The sequence below is a fragment of the Poecile atricapillus genome, chromosome 1, assembly GCF_030490865.1.
Source record: "Poecile atricapillus isolate bPoeAtr1 chromosome 1, bPoeAtr1.hap1, whole genome shotgun sequence".
NCBI lineage: Eukaryota > Metazoa > Chordata > Aves > Passeriformes > Paridae > Poecile > Poecile atricapillus.
Window position 1 is genome coordinate 15,859,508 of NC_081249.1, and position 27,965 is coordinate 15,887,472.

The 27,965-nt window shown below is 36.5% G+C and overlaps 1 protein-coding gene across 4 annotated transcripts in view; it reads right to left on the reverse strand.

Moving 5' to 3' along the window:
* Positions 1-230: 230 nt before the first annotated feature.
* The window catches only part of CDKL5 (cyclin dependent kinase like 5), a 123,800-nt gene continuing 96,065 nt past the window's right edge, over positions 231-27,965 (reverse strand). For 3 of the 4 annotated variants that reach the window (XM_058860559.1, XM_058860568.1, XM_058860578.1), the window contains exons 11-18: positions 24,067-24,227; positions 20,795-21,821; positions 17,299-17,404; positions 15,149-15,272; positions 7,638-7,740; positions 3,907-4,029; positions 2,688-2,807; positions 231-1,449 (exon numbers count right to left, since the gene is read on the reverse strand). In XM_058860559.1, the coding sequence (XP_058716542.1) occupies positions 1,066-1,449; positions 2,688-2,807; positions 3,907-4,029; positions 7,638-7,740; positions 15,149-15,272; positions 17,299-17,404; positions 20,795-21,821; positions 24,067-24,227 (2,148 nt within the window). In that variant the 3' untranslated portion in view covers positions 231-1,065. The remainder of the gene's footprint in view (positions 1,450-2,687; positions 2,808-3,906; positions 4,030-7,637; positions 7,741-15,148; positions 15,273-17,298; positions 17,405-20,794; positions 21,822-24,066; positions 24,228-27,965) is intronic. The other variant, XM_058860587.1, reaches the window with a different exon arrangement.

A 27,965-nucleotide genomic window follows, 5' to 3' on the forward strand; every position in this document is an offset into this window, starting at 1 on the left:
TCTTGATGCAGATGCAGAAATCCCATTAATATTACTAGGAAAGCTATGGACACAGGGGAGAACATACCACATTTAGATTACTGTACAGTTCTGCAGTCTCTTACATTTAGCCAATACTTCCAACAAAATAGCCCATAATAAAGCTTGGAATAAAATGCTGTCTTTTGTTTGTTACCAGTAATGCCTGTAATACTGGGCTCTCGTAGCCAAGCAAGACTCATACTGTTACAGTCACATTTATATCCACATTCAACTTCCTTTTATTAGAAGTATAATACTGCACTTTATATCACAAATGTATAAAAAATATGGCAGATAGTGTCATAACAATACTTTTCTTTTAAATGAGTATATTTAAAAAACAGACAGTTATTTTCCATTTATATATATATTTATATATAGAATAAAATACTCCTGATGCAATATATAAATGTTACTGTTAGTTTTTTATAGAAACTACTGTAGCTGTTGCACTGCTTCACAATGTTTCAAACAGCTCAAAATAACTTTACATTATAACATAAAAGATATGATTATAACAGTACGATATTAGGTCATCATAAATAAATATTACAAATCCTATCAAATATGGAAGTTTAAAAAACAAATTTAAGACATACAATTTAACTTTAAACCCTTAACAGGGATACACTTTTATCACATAAACCCCACTGTTTTAACTAGGCAGCAAAAAATGTAGTAAGGGCATAGGCCTAGACAATGTTTTCACCCTTATAAGTGCCAATACATACCAGAAGTCTCCCAGCTTTCAGACAGAGATGTGCACTAAGCTGGAATGTAAATGAGAGAAAATGACAATGCATTTTTCTCCCTGACTGGCACACTCTGCCTGGCATCCAGTGACATTTCTGATGACTGGTAATTCATAGTTTCACTTTTGCTCCTGTATAATCCCTGACTCTCTCGTGGTGCCGAACAGCATAGCTCCACACGTACATATTGCACACCTTTATAAAGCTGAAAATGCAGTCTTACCATCACCAGAACCACCACCGCTCCCCTATGCTGATCTCCACCCACACTGGTCTATTTGCTGCAGTGCAATTACAAGGCTGTCTCTTTGAGATCATTCAGATTTGGCATTCGCGACCGGTTTGTTCGGCTGTAGGTGTGCCCGTTCTGTCCGCTCTTGGAAGGCAGCTGGTCGGAGTAGGGGGGCCCATCGCTCACGCTCCTGTTCACCGGGGACACGTGCCAGGTGGGCTCCAGCTGGCTCGGGATCTGCAGCGTTGGCCGGCTCTTCGGCTGGGGCTCCGGCCGCACGTTGCTGCTGCTGCTGCTGGAGCTTTGACTCATGGGATGAATTCGCACTTCAGGAAAAGAAGCTTTGGCTGGCTGGCTCGGTAAGGGCTGGAAGCGGGGCTCAGCAGCGACAGGGTGGTTTGAGGAGAGGTGTAAGAGCTTCCGAAGAGATTTTAACGGCTGGCTCTGAAAGACACACAGGAAAGTTCCATCATATCAGATCTCCCATAAAAAAGCTGCCCTATCCTAAACTGAACATCTTGAACTTTACAGGACTTCTTCGCTTTTAGTTCATATTTTTTTGATATATTTCATCCCAAGCTATGACTACACACCTGAGAAAGTGTCTTCTCATCACAGTCCAATCTATTAGCTACCTGAAAAGATGGAACCTTTTCTCCCTCAGAAAAAAATGTGTCCCATCAATTATTTTATCCTCGTTTCCTTTGAAAATGCAGGCATAGAAAATTGCATTAGCTGTCCATCTGTCACTTCTGCTATTAACTTACGAACCTCAGCCACATTTTATGAGGAACAGATTTCAGAAATATAACTTCTTAAAAATGCTGTGAACATAAATTAGGGGTTAGAGTGAGTCTTGAGTAACCATCTGCACTGAAACAAGGTCTGGCAGAGAACTCAGAAGTTACATATTTTGTTTGCTGGCAGCTGGGTGACAGGCAGCTCTGATCTCCTGCAGCTTCTTTCACTGGTGAGCAAGTTAAAGGTCAGTGGTGATTCAGGGTTACTGAAAATGGGTATCAAGAGTCTGGTACAAAAGCAGTCTCATTAAATTCCACAGCTCACAGAGCAACTTGTTTCTTCAAACACTGCAGCTGCAACAAACCCTCTTTTCCAGTTTCCAATGTGACAACAGTGGAGCATGGCACTGACACTCCCTCCCAAACACTGCCCACTGAGCTGGTTTTAGCACTGCAGAAAATGAAGTTGCACTAGTGCAGTGCAATGCTTTGAAAATGTAGCCTGCTGAAACTGCAGTCTGTGCCAGCCACACTGTAACATGGTCTCGATGCTTTGGTGTCCACATCAAGTATCAAACTCTGCTGAGCAGCAGCCGACTCTCAGGATTCACCACTCCTTACAGAGCTGACTTGAGGGCTTTTGTACAGAACTGCATCGCTACCATAGACGTGCACTGAAACACTCCTTGCCTATAATACAAAAACATCACCAATACTTTGAAGGGCTCAAAGACTGACAAAGGATATTCAGTCTCTCTTTTCCTTGTCATTCATGTCCACATTTTAAAAAAAACTATGCAGGACATGATTTTTTACATCTAGTGAGCAAGGAATTAGGAAGCTGAGAAACAATGTCAAATGCAATTCTTCTATTCACCAGAGAAAAATCTGTCAAGATACATCAGTGATATTAATACATAGGAAACTGATAATGCCACTTACATGAGGCTGGATTTCTGTCATCTTCTCAGGATGCCAATCCTTCTGCCTGCTGCTCTGGTGATTGGAAGAATGAATGGCTTTCTGTAATGCCAAGAGATCCTGACCTTCAGTGTTAGGCATCTGCAACAAAATATTAAACACTGGTCTCCTAATATTTTCTTAAGAATAGCTGTAAATAATTTCCCACAGTTAATTACAGAACACAAGTGAAGCCCATTACTGCAGAAGAATTGCAGTGACCTCTCAATAATTCTCCCCATAGTAAGAGCAAGTGGCTGTGGACATCATGCAGATTTTCTCTACCCTTAGCCCTTAAAGCATTCACATGCTGTTAGTGTTATTTGCTGTAAGAAAGAGCAGTTAAACAAGGCCTCAAAAATAAAATTAAAAACAAAATATTGTTGAGCCTCATCTTCATTTAAAAAGCATTCCATACTGCAGTTAAGACCATGGATCAGTTCTATAAATTTGCTCCGGAGTGAAGCAGACCAAAATCCCTCTAAACTGATGTCTTGACTGACATCACAAATCCAAGAGCTTTCTCTATGCCCACATTTCTTCTCCTCCACAAATATCCCAAACTAAAGCAAAAATTAAGAAACAGCTGAAACTTTGTGGCAGAAAGATAATTTAAAACTTACATGTAGCTTTTTATCTCATTTCAAGAATTCTAAGTAAAAAGAGGACAGTAAAAATATAATCTATTTTTAATGCAAGCTGTCTTTTATCATGAACAATCAGGACAAACAAAAATACAACAGACACATGAGCTAAAGTTCTTTCCACATAATCCATTGTTAGTATTTGATTTATTTAAATTTATATATAAAGGAGTAGTTTGTTTAAAATTATGTATTTACAATATAGTTATAAACCAAACCAGGTTAATTTTTTTCCTGAATGAAACATACTGACACGGTTTAATTTTAAACATACACAGTTTCACAACTATTTCCCTTCCCTAGTCTTCCTTTCAAGGCTTGTTCTCTCTGAAACTGTGTATATTATATTTTCACTATATCAAATAGTAAAAAAAAAATTTAGTTGGCACAATCTGTTTCAACAAAACTGCCAATTTTACTTAAATTTATTGAACTGGCCCAAGATACTTAACTGGCATGAAGAAGTGATACCATGAAAATAAACCACATGCTGCTGTAGTCAGTAAAACAAATTTACTGGAGCATTTTACAGTGTTACTGTACTTAAAAATTAATACCATTGGTAGAGTGACTACAGGAAGTTTTTTCAAAGAAGAACTATGCTTTAAATTATTCTTTGAATTAAAAAGAGGAAAGAGGGATTTCTTGATGCTTGGATTCTCGCCGTTGGTTGAGTCTGTCTGCAATATAAGACACAAAAACTAAATGCACAGTATTTCAATTCAAGAGATCTATCTGCCCCTTACTATGTTAACTTTTTTTTTTTGTAATTCGACAATACATGTTATCAAGCCTATAATTTTCTTTTGGAAAATACAATAATGATTGAAAAAAACCTATGGAACAAATTCAAGGAACTCAATGCATGGAAATGCATGTAAAAAAATATCAGCACACCTATTCTTCAATGCATGTTCATTAGGAATACAGAATGTGTTTGCTTCAAAGGCTTTTGGAAATAATTATTAGTTGTTGAATTTACTGAGCGTTGAATTAAATCCTGTAACCCTGGCAATAATTTTTATTTCTGATAATGACATAAAGCAATATAATATTTCATCTTTTTATATAAAGAAAATAAAGATACACTAACAATACTAGGAATTGGTTTCAGAATGAGCAGTTGATAGTTACTCCAGGGAAAAAAAAGCATTCTATTTTTAACTTGCAAAAGAGCAAAGGCTCCGAGATGAATTATTTCAGTTCTAACATAAATATACCATTAGCAACTTCACATATAGATGCAAGTACACTGGCTGTTTTATTTTAATTTCTGGACCACAACCAAAGAGCTTACCAGTGGCTTCATGAAGAACAATCAGAACTAGAAAGTACTAAAATTATAAATGAGTCTATTGCAAACAACCATAGGACACATACACTGTGCCTTGCATTTTCCTGTCTATCAGAAGAAATCTTTATTATGCAATAGAATTATTATAGGACTAAATACAATGACAAGTGTACCACCAAAAAGCAAGAGCTTTCAAACAGCTTTCTCAGCATCTAGATTCCATCCAAGTTAATGAAAATCAATAATTAGCATAGCTGATGTTTAAGAACTTAATGGTCAGAAGAATTTCCTGTTTCAAATTCAGTAAATTAAAAAGAAATGAAAGCATTGCTAAGAGAAATGCTCACCTGCAACTGTTTTTTCCAAAGCAGATAATTTCTTCATACTCATAGCTTGAAATAAGTGCCAAAGTCTGCAAAACTCAGGCTCCTCTGAAGATAGTACCTACTGATACTGTTCACACCCCTCATAGGTACCAAATTTTTGGTGACAGATGACATAAAACTGTGATTCTAACAATCCTCAACACCTTTTTCTAAATTACTAAAACACTTCAAATGATGAAAAGAAGAATGGATAAGAACAGCTCTGCAAAAACAATATTGCAAAGAATTCCCGTAACAGGCAGTAATGATTGCTATCCCACGAGGCACTGCACCTGGAGAACTCCAGGGAGAATGCTTCATGGGAACAACCTGCAGGAAGAAGCGTCAGGAACTGGGATCAATTCTGGGCTATTAGATATTTTGAGAATGACATTACTAAGATGTCTTCAATGCAATTTCAGGTATCTTTTACAACTCCTGTGATGACGATCACCAGCAGAATGAGACTTGCCAAAGGATATCAGAAGGAAATCATAGCTAGCTATTATGTGCTTTCTAGCTCTGTGACAGTCCTCAGGTCTAGGTTGTTATTTCTTGCTGAAAGTCTGTGTTTGAGTAAATAACTGGATTTTCATGCTTCTAGGACTCTTCATAAATTGTAGGTCTCAGAAAAAAAACTTGGGTAGTCACAAGTTTTCTATAAATACTTTTAATAAGAATTAATAGAAAACATTGTATGTGCAGCTAAAGAGCTAATATTACAGTGATGTGAACAGCTTTTACTACTAATGCCAAATCTTGTGCTGAATTGAAGGCAGTAATTTTATTTTGTGCTGGAAGATCCTAAAGGCTGCCCCAATGTTTGTTAGGTAGATGTCTTCAACTAACAGATGAAGAACAAAGCAGTGTCTGAGCCAGACACTTGTACACACACCAGTGTTGCTATGTCTATGCTTAGATACTGTCCTGGTAATCAGCTGTAAATAGAAATGAATGAAGGTTTTCTGGCTCTGGTTTGATACCAAACTCAAGTTGATCTCAGCAAGTTTCCAGCTGAGGATGAAAGAGTTGTATCACTATATTATTTCACTAATTTATTCATCTTTCTGTGAGATACCAGCTCTAAGTTTTTTGCCTTCTCTCTCTCTGTTCCTCTCTACCTCTCTTCTTAAGAGTAAGAAGAAACAGGAGTAAGGATTATATATACATCTGCCTTAGTTTGTAATCGGTGATGGTTTTGGTAGCTACAGATCAAGGAGCTTTTGACTCAGGTGTTTTGTAAAATGCCAGATTTTGAGAGGCAACACAATCCAGTATGTATTTCTTTCACACAGTTTAATGTAGAGGTAATTAATACACCATCTATCAGCTGAGATATTTGGAGTGTTGTCTGCTACCATGTCTGAATGGCTTGAACCAGAGTATAGCACAGCAGTACTTCTTGCCTTGAAAATGCATCAATGGAACAAATAGCCTTAGGTGTGTTATCCTTACATGGTCATCTTGGTATCAAAAGTCCCAGAGCTATACTCTAAACATTTCATTCAGTTGTTTAATACAAATAATCATATTTGAGCTGCACAGAGGTATGAGGGTGAACAAGTTCAGAAGGAGAGGTAGATGCCATTGCTGTAAATCTCATCCAGCAGGAAGGTGAGGTACATTTCTGAGTTCTAGTTAATATACATATGCATATGTTCCACACAATGCAAAAAAATAATAATAAAAAAAAAATCATTCCTCTCTCCCAATTTTCAATAGGTAAGCCCAACACTCAGAGCTGTATCACCTCGCTCCTTGACAGTAAGTATTTTCGTTAAGTCACTCTCCTTTTCCAGGAGTAAGCACGATTTACTCAATTCCGAGAATCCTCAAAACTATAACTGCATTTACACTTACAGGAACATTACAGTTTTAAATGTTTTACTGTTTCCAGAGCTGTCACTTAAGAATGAGATTATGTTTAGGTTGCTTCCATTCTTAGGGAACATCTTTATTATAAAACTCTGTGAAATGTTAGTACACCACTACTTTCTGATAAAAGAAAGTCCTTTTTCCCTGACAAAAACTATATGAAAATGTAAAAACGTGAGAGACACCAAAGACTTATACTGAATAACAAAAGCCACAATCCATTCCCTCAACAAAACATAAAACAAAAATGGTTGAGATACAGCATCCGTATTCCAGTCATGGAATGCAGCAAGAAGACACAGGCTGTTACCAAGACACTTCCATGAAAAAGACTGGAAAGAATTCTCATTTGTAACAACCTCATTTTCTCTATATGAGTGCCTGAAACTATTCAAGCTCTGGGGACACACAACAATGAATTTACTATTCTTGGAATGGTATCACCATATCCAGAAAAAGAATCTGTTGCAATATCATCTTAATACTTGCATCAAAACTGGATTTTAAAGGGTCTGAATGCAAACAAAGGCGCACAGAACTAGTAAGTGAAGAAATATTTGAAAAGGAAGAAAAATCAACCCTGAACAGGAGTAGAATTTGACTTTCATTTAGGGAAGAGAGAAAATAAAAGAACAATTGTATACACACACATAATCATAAATAATACAAATGTACTGTACTAATCTAGCACATAAAAATGGTATAATTCAAAATGAATAAAATAATTCTTCTATTAGAAATGCTGCATACTTACATTTTGAGATTTCTTCTTTTTCTTTTTTATTGCCCTGAAAAAACCTTGCTTTTCTTTCTCCTTGAGCTGTTCTGAATGACTGTTAAGGTTTTCAGGACTCTTCCTAAATATGAAATAAGGTATTGTAAGAGAAATTTTATTTTGGTATTACTTTGTAAATTTTGTGTAATACTGAGATCTGATGCCAAAGAATGCAAATTATTGATTAAAGTAAAACGATACTTAATGTCTTAGCATTCATTGGTTCCAGGGTTACTACACCAATACCAGATAGACTTATTACAAGGGATAGGAGGTACACAGTAAAATGTAAAATGTTTAGTTTACATTAGTTAAAGGGTAGAATGATTAGTTTAAACCAATGAATTGTTATTTAGGGAAAAGGAAAGCATGCATGTGTTCTTTTAAGCCAGAATTTAATCCTCAAACCAAAATATCACACACAAGGTCTTTAAGAGAAATGAAAAGCATATCTGAGAAAACATACAAATGGTGATGAGCTATAAAAGCACAGGTCCAGTTTATCCACTGCTTGCCGGAGAACCAGGAGTTGCAAAGTTGGCCAGAGAGAACCACTTTCAATTGCACTTCCTGACCCTTGCTGACATGGTTCCAAATTTATCATCGGGGAAGCTGGGAATCTACTGTTGTCCATTTCAACTTAAAACCTTCAGTTAGTTTGTTATGTGTGAGTGAGACAGTGCTGGCAAAAGGAGGTGACCCAAAAGTGAACAGGTGACTTGCCTGAAGACTGAATTGCTGCTTTTTAACTCTTAGCTTTTCCATCTGAAGCAACTACAGCTGATAAATAACATGTTACTTTCAATATACACAGTAAAGCAGGTATGTAAAGTTCTTATATGGGATAAAAAGATGGTTTACAAGGACAGTGGTGAGACATAACTAAATGCAGTTCTAGTGCCCTTTAAAATAGCTTGAAAATTGAAAATGGTGCAGGAAAGCCTCAAAGAAATAGTTTCAGAGATTTCAACCTCCTTAGTGTGTTTAAAAACACAGCCAAACCAGCCCAAATATTTGATTTCCTTGATCATGATACACAACTACTTATCCAGAAAGAAGTTACAGAATACTAGAAAAATCTTTAAACTAACAGGCAAAGACGTAACAAGAACAAGGAGGTGGATGATGAAGCCTAAGAAGTCATATTAGAAATGAGGCACTGATTTTCACAATAACATCATTAACTATCAGAACAAGCTGCTTAGCGAAGTAGATTTCCCATCTTTGACATTTCAAATCAGGCCCTAATACTCATCTGGGAGAAACACAGCCAACAGGCCTGCCTCTGGGCCTGGATTCCAGAGGATGGACAACATTTAATAGCAACTAACATATAGAAAGTCATACTGGGTCATTTAATAGTCCCTTTTCACACTTGAATTGCAGGAAAACAAAAAATAAATTATTCCACTGTCTTGGTGGAAAACCTAAAGCAAAGCCACTGTTTTAAGGGCTCTGTATGACAAACAGGAGCAGCTTTTCTTGGAGCGACTGTAATGTAGCAACATTTAACTGTCTAATATAGTTGTCACTGGCTTCTAATTCTGGCTTTAAATGCTATGCTATCAGCTGGTGATTCAGCTGCTACTACATGCCAGGCTGACTTGTTTTTCCCAAATAAATGTGAAAAACATAATTGGGGTAGAAATCACTGGAGTCATCCTCTGTATTGATAAAACCATCTTCACTCTGGTAAGTGGTATTAGTTCCTCTTTTTTTCTACACAAAACCACCTCAAGCTTGAAATGTTACCTAAGTATAAGGCTCTAAGTATAAATGCATGCAGTGTTTAAATCCTGTAATAAAGAGCAACTGTTCATTAAGAGAATGGTCTTAGCAAAAAGATTCATAGGCAGGAAGTATGGCAGAAATTTTCCTAATTTGGATTTTTGGGAACTTATATCTAGACGCAGAAAATACATGCAGGTGCATGACAACACATATTTAATGTGGACATTGAAACACTACTACAGGGAAAAAACTCTAGTCTAATGTAATTACTATATTTATAACACATATTTTAAACATACTGGATTGCTAAAGATTCCTGTTGCTGTCATGTCCCTGTATTTGGTACTACTGTAAGTAGTGTGACAGGTAATAAGGCATTCTTATACAAGTCACTTAAAGCACCAAGGAGAAAGCCAAAGAGTAAAGACTGCTCATAGCTTTAGATTCAGTGAACTCAGGAGTCTAACTTAACACAGACAGAACACCTGCTGAATTATTCACTAAATGATTTTTAATTGATTTGTTAGAAAAGTTGGAGGAAAGCATACACCCCAAGTATCCTCCTTGTACTCAGAAAGTCATTTAAATGGGGCTAAGAATCTTCTGAGCATTTCCCCAAAGGAGCTCCTGTGCATTCACATCTGCAAGCATATCCCAAACCACAGCCCCAGTGCAAACTAGCAACCCAATGATTGTTGTCCACTGAGGAACCAGTGTCACATCATCAGCGAGACCCCCAGGAGGTTACTTTACACTATCCTTTAAAATTTTTCAATGTTTTGCTATGGTTTTTCTATTACTAAGTCTATTCCAAAATGGAGATGCTATATTCTAAAAGGTGAAGGTAATCTTTAGAGTGAAGCTTGGAACAATTTTTGCAATACTCTTAGACAGAGATTCACTCAAGCGTGATTCTTTTCTTTGGCTCAGTGAACCTGGATGAGAAAACTGCTCTCCACAGCAGTTGAGCAGAGAGGAGAGAAATGAAATTCTGCACCATGATTTCCTCTTTATGGCTACAGTGACCAGAGAGAATTGGAAAATAAGGGGCTGAGAACTGCTCATTTTCAATTGCTGCTTACCCAAAAGCCAGTGGTTTTATACTGAATGGTTCATGTCATTAACTCCTATGACTCATATTGCAGTACAGTTGTCTGAAAAAGCACTGACCTTGAAAAGCAACTGCTTCAAAACACATGCTCATTATGTGAAGAGAGTGAACATATATAGCATTATAGCAGGAAGCTTCAACACCAGGATTTTGTACTGAGTAAAAATAGAGCAGAACATTTTGATCGATGATGAAACATTGGGATATTTTAGGCATCCCAAAAGATGATTTTCAGATAATGGACAGTACAGGAGAAAATTAGGATTATCAAAAAAATCTGTATGGTAGAATCACACAACACAAAACTCTTACAACATACTGCAAATATCTTGGTATTTTGCATAAAGCTTCAGCTCATGAAAGCAAACAGTTCCACCAGAATCTTTATGTGCTGTTTGTTTTAGCAGCAAATAAGAGTAGCCCCAGAGAAGAGCCCCCACTCAGAGAGCTCATTCTCAAGCAGAAACCAAAAGCAAGATGTGCTGTGCTTTGTTATTTTATCTTTGTGTAGCTTTTGCGTGCTTAGGATGTGTAATGTAGAACACATTGTTTATTCTGGTCTGAAACACTTGGAAAAGGCATAAGTACAAACAGAAATTCTGTGATTGTCACTCTTATTTATTGCCTCTAGTAGGAAAGGTATCCAGCTTCATGCAGGTGCAATGAGGTGTAACAGCAAACATGCATGTGGCAAGCAAGCTGATGTGCTTTCACATTAACTGAAAAGAAAAAATAGGAAATGTGTTGCATTCATGCTGCCATAGAGAGATTCGTATTGCAGACAGCTCTTTTTGGGAGGCAATTCCTCATGCTTGTTTTAGTTATTTTTCAGCAATCCTAATCTCATCAGGCAGCCTGGCTTGGAAACCCTCATGTACTATTCCCTTTACTGATCCAATCACAATTACATGAGTAAGGTTTTTGTCTAATGAAGGAGTTACTGAAATAGCTGAACTTTTCTTTGGAAGATAAATGTCAAACACCAATTCTCCAAGTTCGCTTTTAGTTTTACTCAAAGACCCTTAAGGGGTAGTTACACAGTTACCATTCAGCAAAGGCAAGAAAATGTCAGAAACCAATGAAACAGTTTAAATAGATAGTTCAAAATAAGAATCTCAATCCTATAAACTGAAGCCCACAGTAAAACTTCATGGTCTAGAAGTCTGGCATTGAAAGCTTAAAAATCAAAAGATCAAATCTGAACTCTGTTTGGAGCTGCAATTTTTTACTTTCGATGTGGAAAAGGAGGATTTATTAATTGGAATAAACCCCAGATCTATTGTCTCATATACAGAATACCATTCAGAATTTGCAATTTCCTGATATTTTTTTTACAAATTCCATTAAAGAATTGGAAAGTATTTATAATGTTGCAACAGTCATGATGCACACACGGCCAAATATGCTCTGAACTAACTTGCTCAGATCCTAGCAACCTTTTACTTTCAGGAATAGTGTGACTATTATGTTACACTGATACTGACACAGCAATATAAAAGTCAGTCATGTCCTGTTTACAAAATACTGTATTGTTCTGGAACCTTGAAACTTAATTGTGGATACAGTTTTAAGCCTTTTACTCTTTTAAGAGTGAGATTTCATTTTTGTCCTTTTCTTGAATGACAGAGATTTTGTGTGTGTTTATATATACTATATACATATAAAAATAGTAATATTAGATGTATAGTTCCTCTTTTTTATTATTTTTGCAGAAATGTATGATGTATGCTAGAGAAGACATGACAAGCTGCTTGTCATAGTATATTTGTATGGACATAAAAGGTCTAAACAAAAATGCTTTCCAGAAGCCCCCAAATATCTTGTAAGCAGTCAATGCAAACACTTCCAATATGATGTAAGATACACTACTGCATGTTGCAATTGATTCTAAAGAGGTATTTAGAACTATGACAGTGGTAAAGATAACTCAGGCCAATGTTCTGGCACACTGGCAGAATACAATTAAGTATCTTGCCTATACCTACTGATTGTGCCCAGCTCAGAACAAAACTTGTATGAGCAAAAGAGAATAAAACATCTGTTCTTTTATCAATGAGAAAAAAATTGAGCAAGTTCAAGGTCATTTACAGGAAATTAAACTCTAGAAAAGAAAAGATTTTCTAGAAGGATAAAAAAAAATTGCCTTTTTTCAAATCAAGTTGTTTGAAGTTCAGAAATGATCTAGTAATTTAAGAGTAAAATCTGATGACAAAAGTCAAGTTTATAACATCTTTATTTTAAAAGGCAGGACAGGGGGACAGAGCGAAAAAATGCACACAAAGACAAGGGAACATCTGTGACAATTCAGTCTAGCAAACATTCACAGAATCTTTGACAGAAGAAAGGCAACACAGAGCAATAGTATGAGAAGCAATATTTTACAGTAGTGGCAAGTCCAGGTGGAATACATGTCACTCATAATTCAAGATGAATTGTCATGTACCAGTTAGGTATGTCAGTCAAACATCAAATATTTACTTCATCATAAAATTGATGTAAGCAGAATCATATTGCATTAGAGCTTTCAACATTTTCATAAGCATTTACACAATTTCTATACAGAAAATTAAGTAGAGGAACACAGACTCTTCACCACTCAGGAATCTGATTAAGCTGCATTTATGGCACAGAACAATTTCGCAACAACATTAGACCATTGCCAGGACAACTTGAACAGAGTTAGCATGTAGAGCTGGGCAGGAAACATTTTGGGAAAATAGGGAATAGGAAAAGAAAAGAGAAAGATAAGCATATGCCAAAATAGCAGTAACTTGGGTGTTTCAGGTACTGCTATTTCTTCCATTTCATAACAAGAAATGCTTATTCTTCTATGGGTTCTTCTCTCAAAGGAGCTGTTCCACTTTGTGAAAATATTGGAGTAATTTGGAGCAAGGACTTAAATCTGACTGTCTCAAAGTTAATGAAGAGCCTTTTTCACAAGGCCATACTCAGCACCTCTGTGGTCCTTTCACTGTTTTAACAAGATGAAACAGCTTCAAGAGAATGTATTGAGGGAACCAGACAATGTCCTCCAGAATAACCTCTAACTTCTGGTTTAGGGCATTCACTTGTTAGATCTAAGATCTTGGTTCAAGCCTCTGGTTTAAATAACAAAGACCCTGCACTCAAGTTCCTCGCATTCTACAAAATAATGCTGCCTCCAAAATATTTGTTATTTTGAGAGTATCTCTGGTTTTGACTGGCAACTGCATCCTGGAGCTGAAGAATCTTCACAATAAAAGGTTAATGGGTATCAGCCAGTTCCTTTGATTTCAGTAATTTGGCATTATAAATAAAAACAATTCATAAAAAAATTCCCAACCAGCTCTAATAACATACGCTATTTTTTTCAGTTCAGTGTTAAAATAACATTACATGTTTCTTTGCAGTCAAGACAATATATTGCTGAATGATATATAAAGCAAAACAAGATTCCAGTTGTCTTATGTTTTGTGCAAGATAGAAAGATCCAGATATGAAGCACAATGTAAAATGGTAAAAGGGTTCAACAGTAGGAATAAATACCTTCTTTAGCCACATAAGTCACAACAAAAGTACCACCTTTTAACAAAAATGACCGGTTTCCTCAGCTAACTTCCAGAAAATGGACGTAGGTGGAGCTACTGAAGGACAGGAAGCAGACTAGTGAATCAGAGCAGGTGAGAAGGGTTCTTGAGTAAACATCTTCTATTACTGACACAGGAATCTGAAATACCAACTGTCCACCACCCACCACCCCCCTTTCTCTTTAAAGCACATAATTCACTGGTTATTTGTGTGAAAATACATTAAATCAACAAACCACTGAAAAACAGTTTAGATAGCATGACTTTATGGCTCTTTCAGAAAGAAGTGTTTCAGAGAGTGGTACAAAGCATAGTTGAACCACGCAAATGTATGCAGTCTATTCCTCCCACCAATCCTGTGAAGCTCCATCTGCTTATTTTTATTCAATACACTTTATTGTGATTTAACAAAGTATAAGATTAAGAGTATTGTAGAGCCAAACAGCTCTCAGAGAAACAAAATTAAGCTAAGTCCTGCAAAGCTATGTATATGCTGTCATTTTAGTAGCATAATTAAGATGCTCTATGTTATATAATGGAGCCATGTGATGCTTTTAATCTTTTAAAATCAATATACACCATTAAGATGTTGCTTAGTCCATTTTCCCATAGAATGTATTCGTTTCCTTCTGCGTGTAAACAAAGAGAGCAGCGGTCCCCATTGTAGGGTGAAAATATTTTTCATTAACATAGTATTACTTTATATATGGAAACATGCATTTTGATATTTTCTCCACTTGTCTAATAATTCATGCTTCTGGAATCCACAAATTTCTATACATACTACACACACAAGCACTTTGTACTATCTTTAACTAAAGACTAATAGCAGGAAAAAAATTGTGAAGAACTGGAAAAAAGTATATAAACTTTAATGCATTCATGTTATGGGTGCAATGAAGGATTTCTTGCTGCTCAAAAGGGGACAGAAAACATGCCATGCTATGCCAGTACAGCTGGAGGAAGCAACTAAGCACATGAACAATTGCAAATCTCGAGAAAATCATGAGGTTTTTTCCCTCCTGTTCAAACCATGGTTTTTTCCTGCCATTGTCTACAGGCGTGTGCAAATTACAACTCACCAGGTATCAAAGGTGGTTTGTCTCTTGGGGTGGTTTGTCACTGTGGTGCTGTCTGCTGGTAACACCGAGGCTCTGTTTGACACATTGTTTTCTATGTAGGTACTCTCTGGACGTGGAGATGGAACTGAACAGAGAAACAGCAAACAATGTATGTAGAGCTCTGCCAAAAATCCCAGCTCCCACTTCTCTGCTTCCTATCTGCCTCTTACAGTAACAAGAGAGCAAAGACACGCTTTCATCCTGTCTGTGATTGAAAAAAAAGCTGACTTTTGTGGTCCTTGCACAATATTACTGGTTGTAAAATGAGACCATCATCAGAACTTGGGTAAATCGTTATTAGATTTGAGAACATTTCTATTTGTACGGAGCTCTAAGTGTGATTGATATTTAAAAACAGGAAAGAGATTAAGAGGTTGGAATACTGCTACTAAAGAAATGAAATACTGTAGTTTACACTTCATCTTCACTTTACACCTTAAAAAAAGTATTGTCCATCTTGGAAAAAAAGTATTTTTGATTTTTAATGTAAGTAAGAGATAACGCACTAAAAATTAAAACATCAAAATCAGATGTGTATTTTTCAAACAGACATACTGTTGTTTTGAAAATACACAACTATATACAGATCTAGAACATAAATTTATTAGTATTATGAATATCACTAGAAATACCTGCACTGGATTAAAAATTGACCAGACACCAGCTGGAACATTAATGCAGCATCACATTACACAATCTATCAAAACAGCATCTATAAGTTTTTGTTCAAGCTGTAGTACAGAAGCATATGCTAATAAATACTGCGCTAATACAACGGTTAACATTATATAAAAAAGCATTTACCTTGTTCACAGTAATTTGCATATACTATTATTGCCAATTTTGCATACACTATTAAAAATGTATTATTTTAAATATAGAATCATCTTCTCAAAGCAAAAAAGTCCATCTAAAATATATTTGATAGATAAAGTTGAAGAGGAAAAACCCTCATGTTTCTAATAAGGAGTTGAATAAATCCCAGACCTACAGTTTCTTTAGCAGATGACTTGTGGAAAGTCATTCTTCTTTGGAACTTTTGTTTCACTGTCTATAATAAAGATGGATAATCCATGTCCAATTTTAGGAGCTTTTTAGGGATTAATTAAAGCAATTCAGGATTGAGAATTCTTAAGCATCCCCTGTTGCATTTGCAACTAAAACACTCAAAAGAATTGCTCAAAACAGTACAAGCTTTAATTCTGCTCACAGGTTTTAATATTGCAGTGGGATGCTTGCAAGGATTGTCAGATTTTAACGTGTCTAAATCAGGTCATCAGCCAACCTATCAACCTGAAGAGGATCAGAGGGAGATTTGTGACTCTGCTTAAGGTTATTAGGTGACTCATAATCGAATTTTAGCTGATTGGGCCTTCTTAAGGTTCAGAGGAGCCCCACAAGCCTCCTAACACTTGCAGGACAGTAATTAGCCTCTTATCATCTTTTTCAAAGCAATTACCCAGGTTTAGCCATGAGGCAGCTGCTGAGAAATCACCTTCTTTTGTGTGCCATAATAGAACAGTATGTATTTGTGTGTGTCCAAACACAGACCTGTTTTAATATTTATTCTGAACTGGAATTATGTAAGCATGCTCTTGTTTGTAGGAAATCCTGATCTTTAGTAAGTCTTAACAAAAGAAATTCCACAGGTTTCCAGCCATGCAAAGTTAGCATTACACTTCCATGCAACACAGTATCTGAAACAGATCAGTAAGTATGTCTATGTGCTATAAATGCATAGGTGTAAATAGACTCTTTATAAGAATTGAAAATAAAAACTAAAAATATTAATTAACTGCTTATTTTGTTTATATTCATTTATTTTTTTTTTATTTTGCCCTGATAAATTATATGCTGCTTTACAAGGTGCTGCAGTGGATATACTTTCCAATTAATGTGAGCTATCATTTACAAATAAACAGTATGGAACCAATGCAGTTCCTGCAAACAACCTAGCAGGTAAACTCACCCTGTGAAAGCTGAGAAACAATTGTTTTTCCAATAAACTTTCATAGTTGCTTGTTCTAATTCTCTGTATCAATTTCTACTACTTAATTTATATTCCATTCTAAAATTCTTGATTAAATTTGAAAGATCCACCATGAAATTACCTCTGTAAAAGCTGCCAACTCTTCTCGGAACAGGGTCATTATACAGAATTCTATTCTCCTTAGTAGATGCTCCATCTTCTGTGTGTGGATCATGATATGCTCCACCCTATGCAAAAGAAAAATAAACTATTTAAAATGAAAGATTATAAACTGATTTGCAGTTTTTAACCAACATACATAAGCAAGAAAACTCCAAAATTCACCATACAGTTTTCCTTTCATATTATTAATAACTGCAAATATAAAATCACAGACTATGTAATCAATAATTAGTTGGTTTTGCTGCTTGCTTGCTTCTTTTTAAAATGACAAAAACGGCATTAACAAAATTTTGCCTCTAGGTTGTAACTTTAAAGAAATGAATCTGATTCAGGCCCTCAGATTTTCAACCTGAATGAAATGCAACTGTAAAATCTCTGGAGGAATCTTTTACTGGAGGCTTGTTAAATTAATTTCTGATGTAACCTGGTCACTCTGCTGCTACTGGCAAACTTTAAAAAGCAGACAGGAATGCATCTAATTTGTGATAATTGCAACACCACAGCATTATCATCCCTTATCATCTCTCAACATCATTACCTAGAGCTACCACCAGTCACAAAATCTACTGTATGCAAAATAATACAGAAATAATCAGAAAGTCTCTGAATGTCGCTGACCTAAGAAATCTATAGACAAAGTACTTCAGTCAGACAGGATAGCAAAAAGCATATCATTACCTCTAATTTATTCTATTTTCCTGAAAACAGTACTTCCTGGAAGTACTTCAAGTAGAAGTTTAGGTGAGCCCTTAGAAACATCCTTATGCACATAATTTGCCACCAAATATGACTTAACCGCACTCTCAAATGAATCAGAAGCTACAATTTTCCCCTCAGTATGGACTGACCACATGAAATTTAATGCTCTCTCCAAGACCCCACAGGAAACTACTGAAACCCCTGTATAAATTGAAATCTAGAATGTCCAAGCAGGACAAAGGTTAAAAACCAAAGCCACAAAAAAACCTAACCAAAATTAACAACTGGGATTTCAATTCACTGCACAAGTAATTTGCAAAATCTACTTTGCTTTTTGCAGATGAAGATCTGGTCTTGCTGTCACAGAGAAAACAAACCTTGAAACCAAGACCAGAACTGCAGCTAAAGTAATGCTTCAAATCCCAGTTGGATTTTTCTAAAATTTACCAGAGGCTGAAGCATTTGATTAAATTACTACTTGCATGAGATACCTCTTATTTATCAGCAGTTAAATTTTAAACACAAGACAGTAATAGCAACTTGTATTTGATTTTCTTCTGCTTAACCCTTTTCTGTGTACATTTAATTTAAATGTAAAAAAAGCCCCTTAAAACAAAACTGTTGTGTTGAGACTTGGAAAGTCCTAAAACTAAGGCTGGATGAGAATTTTTTTTGGGTTTTTTTTTTTTTTTAATAAGATTTGAAGCTCTGCAGACAAATACTGTTTTTCTTTGAAAAGACTTGGTAGAGCTAAAATGAAAATCAGTGAGAAACTAGAAACATGGAAGTGAGGAAACTTCACAAAATATGAGCAGAGAAAAAAAAACCCAGGAGAACTGATCAGAAAAAATAAGTACGAAAACAGTAAAGAATCTATGAGAACACATATTATTAATGAGTCTTTTAGTTCGCTAATTCTGAGGGGAGTGAATTTTCTGATTCCTAATGCATAATGGAAAAAAGTGTGGGGGGGAAACGAGCCAAAGTGACTTCTAAGTGAAAATGCCTTTATGAGGCACAAGAAGATTGACAATTTGATTTTGTTACTGGAAGCAGTACAAACAAATAAAAAACAGCTTTTTGAATTCACAGATTTAACATCCATTTCAGAAAAGTAATTTTCCTTTCACACTTCTAATGGTTGAAACACAGATTTAAATGCACTAAGTAAAGGCTGAAGTTTTAAAAATAATGGCCATAAGTGATAAAGGCAAGTTCTTTATCTTGCATGAACAGACTTTCCAAAGCAGGTGAAAATGAACAAAAACATAAGCCTTACAATACACATTGATTTTGCTAATTAAAATAAGAATCTGTCAACCAATATTCAAAGACAAATAATGATCCAGTAAAAAAACCCGGCCTCTAAATAGTAGGAAATAAAATTTTAATTACTTCAAATTACTATCTGCTGCATAATGCAGAAAATGAACTGAAGGACACAAGGCAGCGTGACCTTCTGTAATCAAAAACTGAAATGCTGATATTACTGCCCTTCCAAGTAATATCCTGAAGAATAAGTAACATTTAATTTGACTGAAATGAGAGATAGAAAAATAAGTACACAGAAAAAAAACTGGTTTTGAAATGGAGCTGCTGGCAATTCCTTCTACATAGCTTTTTAAAAATTACTATTCCATTGCACTTCTATTTTAGTATTTTCTCTGGTTTGACTACACAATCTTGAATGGAGAAGATGTGCTATGAATGATAAACATTTTATGTCTTTTTTTTCTCTACTGGTCTGAGGAGACAACCCACTACCTAAAACTCTCCTTTTTGTGGTACTTGTAAGACCCTTATTAGGTCAGTTACACATATTTCTTAGATTAACTACTAAGTAGGCAAAGTATTTTATTTCTCAGAGTAAACTATAATCTTTGGACCTTAAAGCTTGCAGTGTTTTGCCTTTCTTCAATTTGTCAACAAATCTGAACTAGATGTTCTCTCCTTAGAAGTCAGTTTATCACAGGTGTAGCCATAGAGAAACAAACACTCATGTTTGTATTTGTCTCTGCACCATTTTGTTAATATAGGAATTTAAAGCTCTGAGGACAAACACAGTCATCTTTACATATCTGATGTGTAAAACATGAGATAATTCAGAAGTGTTGTGTAACAAATGTAAATCAACACCAGAACCAGCCCATACTCTTTAATTAATGCTCACAGAAAAACACAACCAGGTATCCACTGACAGGAGTCAATTTACCAGTGGCCACTACAACACGAAATCTCTAGATTACCCCAGTTACTTATACCAATCTAAAGAAATACTGCAAGCTTTGATATTTCCTTAGTAAATTAGGGGATTTCAGCAATAATGTCCTGCTATACCTGAATGAAACACTGGCTTCAAAAGTTAACGTTAGCATTCATAACAGAAATACATATAGGAAAAGCTAAATAAAAACACAAATGAGAAAGATAATTAAGCAAAATGATACAGTAAAAGGGACATCAGACCATGTAACCAAGGACTAAACACAACTAATGAAATTTTAACTTCAGAGACAATTTTTCCATTCTCACATTTCACTAGTTTCAGATAATGGTATTCATAGTCAATTTTTTAAAAGTACCTTGAAATGTTCAGCCCTTCAGAAAAAAAGCCCCCAAACAATATCCCCAGGCCTTACAAGACAAATAAATAACTGCAAAGAAACAAACAGAAGACAGAAAGCAGGCCACTGCCTCTACACGAGTTAAAAAGAGGAAGGTAAACCTTCAAATAAGAGGCAATATTTTGGACTAACCCTATTAGAATCTTCCGTACAGTCTTCTCGTGATGAGCCAACAGACCTTGTGAGTGACTTATGCTGCACCTGTGGAGATAACAGTTGCAGGCTGTTTGCTCTGGCTGCCATCCCTTGCCCTACGCTTAAGCCACCCTCTGAGCCCTTTGACCTCACTCTGTCCCGGCTCACATACATAGAGTGTCTATGAGGGCGCTGCTGTGAAGAAAAAGGACTGGTATAACCTAGACCATAGGAAAAAGATTCATGTGGAGCAGATAGAGAGTGGGAATGGCTTCCATCCATGTGATCTGGCAGTTTTAACTCCTCCATTGTTTTGGAGTGTCTTGTTGGTGGTCTTCGGGCGTCCAGGGTACCCTCGCTGCGGTTATTCCTCGTGGATGGACTGAGCATAGTTCTGTTGTCACTGTGCCGGGGAGCACTTGGACTGGTAGGAGAGTTCAAGTCCATACAGCTGGATGGAAAATACCTACTGGTGTTTGGTTCTGCAGCTTGGGCCCTGGCCTCAGAAAGGTTGCCCACGGATTTTGAGTCTGTCAGAACTCCATGGCTCTTGGACTTTGTCCGATAGGAGGGACTCTTAGAAGACTGTGGGATGGTATCGATGTAGCTGTGGCGACTGTGCTTGTCGCCGGGCTGCAGCGTCCCAGTTTTGCTTTGAGAAGTTTCCATAAAGGAGTGCCGGTTCTGCTGAGATCTGGTGTTAGACTTCAGGTACTTTGTGCCTGAACCATCAGAACTTTTGGTGTCCACATTAAAATCAAACTCTGTTTTTCCCTTTGGTTCCTTTGGGCTGAGAAGGTGCGGCATGTTATTATTGGCTATATCCTTGTTGCCAGATCCAGGTGTGTTGCTCGGGTTTTTTGCGTGCATTGGACTAGGTGCAGGTCCAGGAAGGTTTCCATTTAAAAAGCTTTCATTTGCTGGAAGCCCCTCTTCTCTTGGCCCGCCAGCCCCTAGTGTCTGCATATCCTTGCTGTTTGATCTGTGGTGTGACTGCAAAGCAGAACTTTTGCTGGCTTGATTTCTATATTAAAATGCATAAAGAAGCATTAGTATGCCAAATGACTTATTCATGTATTAATAACTTCAAAAAAGTACACCCATTTCAGTTACCATTTAAAACCACAAAATTTAACTGCAGTAAGACCAAATATTGCCAACTGAGGCACCAGAAACTCCACTAAAATAACAGATTTGTAAGCGTTTGTACATCATTGTTTCTGGTTATAATCTGATGGCAAACTCTGCTTTGGTTAGTGATTTTGCTGACAAAAACCCTGAAGGTATCAAATCTAATCATAGAAATTTCAACATATATTGGCACATTTATGCATGTAAGCTTATACTATGTGAGTATAACACTAAGTGAAGCATTACATTATGAAAATTAACTGTATATCAATTGAAAAAATCTTAAATACACCTGGCATATCAAAGGAAGGTAGAGCAATCAAATATGTCAGCACTGTCGAAAAACCCTGATACCATCAATGCTCTGGGCTATCTAGTGTATTCCTGGTTTGGAGGGGGAGGGGAGAGGAAAGGAGGGGAAAAGGTTATTGTTCTGAGGGAGTGAGCCAGAACAAGCCCTGTAACACCAAACCCAAAACCAGGTTTACCACAGGAAGACAGCTTTTTTGGAACTTGGCACTATCCCAGCTTTCGGTATATTAGCTCATTCCAAAGCTGCACCTGAAAGGCTCTGCAACCAGACTGACTCAGTGCAGAGCTACTTGGTTGTGTCCTTGACTTTCATGTCCTAGCTCTTCTGGTTTTGGGATTGCAGGACTGAGATGTGAGTTGGTTCTGCAAATCCTGATTTTTTTTGAGCAGGATTTATTATCTCATTCTGGCATTAAACCAGTTCTGCTTCTGGACTTAAGCTGGCACTGCAAACTAGCCAAGACTGAGCAGTGCTGGAGCTGTGCTTGTTTCCCTTGATGGACCTAGCCAGGCTCTGAGCAATTAACTTATTTTTGTAATAAATCTATGATGTAACTCAGATATATTACTGAGGGTTGAAGTGAGAGCTCACTGTACCTTTGGTTGATCTTTTTGTTAATTATAATGGGATAATGCTAGCCATTTTTATACCTAGGATTTTTGTATTAACCACTCCCAGTGATCTCATCATCTATTTCACTACAGTTTCTAAAACTTTAGCAATTTTAATGCCAATTTAAAATGTCTTTCAGTTAATAGAAAGTATATTTTAAAAAACTTAGAGATACGTAAAACCTAGTATTTTTACTAGGAAAGCCTTTTGGACAAGCTTCCAGTGGATGTAGTTTTTTCCTTTCTGATGCCACATATCTAATAGTAAAACTTCTACTCTAAGCATCTGTAAAGGCAGCTAAAACTTTTTGGTATCTATCTTCGAAAAAGTATAGATTGGGAATCTCATCATCCCAAGTCTTAAAATAGAGGAGCAATTTTTTGAATCTCATAGGATAAGCTAAAGAAAAACATGGCCAGGATTAGAAGCCTGCATACAGAATATTAAAATATTCTGCATACTTCAGAGGGAGACCTTTATGAATGCATTTATTGGAGCAATAGCATGAAGCTTTTTGTACTGAAGTATTTTATCCACCAGTGAACCTGGTTCATTGAGGTATTAAAATTAAGTGACTTCTCTCAAGCTATGTGGGTCCAGCAAAGGACTCACTGAACAAACATATCTTGCTTTGAGTCTGAGATCAAATAGACTAGACCCGATCCACAATTGGAACTGCACACAAAATTCTGCTCATCTCCAATTTGGAATGTGATCAATGTGCAAAATTTTTAGAACATTTAGCTGCTACAAATCTGTGTGAACTTTAAGCTTTTAAATATCAAAATCTTGGACAGATTTGTACATATACAGCAATGGTAGCATTCCAAAGAAAAGAGCATTCCTTTGGAATCTTGGGCATCTTCCAAGCCACAAAATTCCTATTGTTCAATAAAAAGGCTAATATTTTTTTAAGGTGGATCAGCCAATTATTTTTCCTCATCATATGCAACGTTATCTTGTTTGCTTTTTTTTTAATATACATTCAGCCTGATGCAGAAAGTTAGCAAAAATTTCAGCTTGTGTAGCTGTAAATACTATGTCTGCTTCCTTTATTCGGTGAGGCAACACAGAACAGCATACAACATGTCTCAGTGTGCCTAAGCTGCCAAACAGACACTTTTCTTGTAGGTGATGCTGCATGTGAGCACAGAAACAGCTCACTCAGTGGCAGAGTAAACGTCAGTGGTAACAGCGACAGGACTACATTTACCTGTTGGATAAAGTGTTGCTGTCTGCATGGTAAGGTTTTCTCTTAGCTGACCGTGAAGGTGAACTTCCGCAGCGATCCAAGAGTCTTTGGGTTTGAAACGAAGGGTGGTTCAAACATTGTTCTGTCAAATATCTATCTGCTGGATCTAACTTCAGTAAGTTCTTTGAAAAACAAATCCCAACATTTAAATGTTAGTATCTGTATTTACATTAGCAAAAAAAACCAAACCAACAACCCAAAAACCAAAACCAAAATCAAACCAAACCAAACAAACAAAAAATCCCCAACAAAATAAAGAACATTATTGGGATAATTTTGTAATATCCAGAGTTTCTGGAATTAGATGTCACTGCTAGAATAATTTCATGGTGCATTAGACTACATATACAAAATAAACACATGTGTGTGTTAACATGTTATACATATATAATGGTAGGTACACATATATTATAGTATGTTTAAAATACAAAGATATCTAAAACTTTTAAAATATGTTTTATATATATCTATATATGTTTTAAATATATGTATTTTAAACATGTTTTTCAGGATATACAACACTGTTCAGAATCAAAAATATTAAATTTACCAATTATTAAATTGCTATAATGAAACAGGCTTTACAAACAAATAAAAAAACTATATGGGAACATTCTTATGCAAAAACAAACATTATTTTAAAGTTAGTATTTTTAGAAATACATAAACGTAAGAGTTCTGGTTTTAGCTTAAAGGGTTCAAGTCCACCCATAGTTTCAAAAAATTCTCTAAGCTGTTTACAATGCATTTAACACTTGCCTTATAATTCTGTTAGATCAGTTGTGATTGTAAAGAAAGACACTTCCTGACAGGTAGAAAATATTTAATCATGAAACTGAAAACAGGATCTTGGGTATTTTGAGAAGTTTGAAAGGCTTCTTGCAGGAAAAGAGCAATACAAAGCTTACATTGTAATGTTTCAACATGCATGACTGTTAGCAAGGTTAAAAGTTTGAATGGCTATAAAGTAAAAACAAGAGCTATATCTTAAGGGTTGCATATGTTTAAGAGAGAAGAAATCTATGTCTGTCTATGCACATGCATACACACACACACTACATTTACACCACATTCAGCCACTTGACCACAAACTGGTTTTCCCTGCACAGGATCCCTGCACTTCAAAATGGAAAAAAACTCTGAGGAAACAAAACAAGTGGCAAACCAAACTCCTATGCAGTTTGGTCATACAGTATCCAGCATCTTTCTTTCTCAAGTGACAAACTGTACTAAATAATTAACATATTATTATTATTAACAATTATAAATTATTATATTAACATATTATATTATAAATTAAATTATATATTAACATATAGTATTTCACCCTTTTTTTCTGGTGCTCATCACTACAGTGGCTCAAAAGGCCAAACAAACTTGGGAAGGCAACATGTGGTTCCTACACTCCCCCTCAGAAGAGAGGATGTCCAGAGGCTCCTCACAAGTGCCTGTACACTACCATACACAGGCTGGAAGACAAGCAAGGAGAACTGGAAGTCCATAGGTTACCACAAGGCTGGGGATCTGCCTGGAATCACAGAGAAGTGGGACAGGGCTCATGGCTGAGGCACGGTCACTGATGGGTACAACTGGTCTCAGAAGGAAGGGAATGGAGAGGGAGAAGAGAACTCCATATAATTGACATCCAATGTTAGCATGGAACAACAGGTTTATCCATTGACAATCTCTAAGTCAGGATTAGAAGGGAAAGCAACATTTGTTATGTTGTGGTGGGGGTTTGTTACCAACAATGCATTGAAGAGCATGAAGGTGATGAAGAGAAAAACTCTCTACAACAAAAAAAGTCTCTTGGTCACAGATCCTCATCCTCATAGCAGAGCTATCCTGACATCCAGCCTGTGTACATGTTCCAGGAGATTTTTAGACTGTGTTGGTGAAAATTTCCTAGTGCAGCTGTTGGAGAGGCAAATTAGCCAAGGGGAGGATTTCAATTTACTTGAGCTGCTGCTAAAGCACTGGTGAGAAATCTGACCAGAGAAGACACTCTGTGCTGTAGCAACCATGAGATGGTTACAGTTAGGACTGAAAGAAGAGGTGGGAAGATAAACATCAGAGATAAGGCCCAGGACTTCGGGAAAGCAAATTCCATTTTTTATAAGGAATTATTGGGCAGAATCTCCTAAAAAACTACCATAAGAGGAAAAGTATCCAAGACAGCCATTGATTTTTACAGAAAATTTATTGGGAGTTCAGGAACAAAGCATCTTACGGTATAAAGACCAAAATCTTTTTCATAGGTTCAGGTTGGCTAAACAAGGAGTTCCCTAATGAACAAAAACGCAAAACAGCAGTGTGTGAGAACCAGAGTGAAGGACAGGATACAAAGGTGGACTTTAAAAGCAGTGTATTAGCACAAAGGTTAAGCCACCTCAGAAGGCCGAAGTCCAGCTAAGGCAAGTGAAGAAATACAAGGGTAGAATGAAAGAGTTCTACGAGTATTCTCTTTAGCAAACAGAAGATCAGAGGTAATACATGTCTAATGCTGAATGGCAGAGACAATTGAATGGCAGATGATATAAAAAAGAGAGTCTCAATGTCTTTTTTTTCCCCAAGTCATAACATGCAAAACCAGTTCCTGACTCCCTAATGCTTGCATACCAGATGACTTGTGAAGGAGAGCGGAGGACTGGAGCAACAACAAAGCAACAAGCTCAAATTGATGCCTCCTCATTAGTCTAGTCCAGAAATGCTCTCTAAATAGATCTAAATAGATATATATTAATAACTCCCTATTCAGTTGGCACAAACTGAAGCATGGGTTATTCAGTAATCTAGAAATCCGACCTGTGGTCCCCGGGAATGCAGATAATGAGGAGCACAGCAAGTGTGGACATGTGTCAGGCTGTCCATTGTCTGCACAAGAGACAGGCACACAACAAAGCATGTGCAGCATTTGCAACATGCAACTTAACCTCAATTCCCTTCTGTTCTCTCCTTGTAGGCTTCTGCTCATTGCTTAACAAGGTTCCAATTCACCAATTAAGAAATGCAGGTCAAACACAAAATATCCCTTCTAGAGAATTCCTGACCTTTCTCACCTTGTAGCCAGAAACATGAACAGAAATATGAGAAGAATGAAATTATTTGGAAACCTGTGTTCCCCTAAAACTCCTGTGCTTCATATCACAAATAAGCAACTTTTAAATCATATCAAAATAACCTAAAAGACACTGAGATATAACAAAAAATCTAGGAAAAAATGAAAATAAACCCTCCCCCAGTACATGTAATGATGGTCTTAAGACTGATCTTGAAATTACCTTTCTGCAATATATGCTATCAGATCTTGAGCTACAGCTAAGTATGAAAAAAAGTTTCTGTGAATTGGAAAATAGAGGAGAAAGTGTAATACCAAAACAAGTAATTATATGCACTGGAGTATATCATGTTTCAGACTCCTTGAAACCAAGATAAAAGCCATGCTGACTCTCTTCATAAGGCAAGGAGATCAAAGGGATTTGAACTGGCTGTGTTGAAGAAGAGTAGACCAAATTATATGGATTTCTGCTGGCTACAACTACTAAAAGCAAATAAATACCCAAGTATATCCCAAAGCATCTTTGTTTTCCAAGACAACTGGTGCAGAGGGGTTTGGAATCATACAATTCATTCAGAGTTGATTAGCCATATCCACGCTTCATGTGTGTCCCACATTGCCTTTAATTCTTATGTGGTTCTGTGATTCTAAACCTAATTTTGGAAACTACAACCTCTTTCTTCAGCTTACTGGGGATGAAACAATGTGAGGGCTGTACTGCAGCTTACCATGGGAAAGTTTTTATAGTACAGTAGTAAGAACAACAACACATGTTCCCTACCCAGAACAAATGGCACAAATG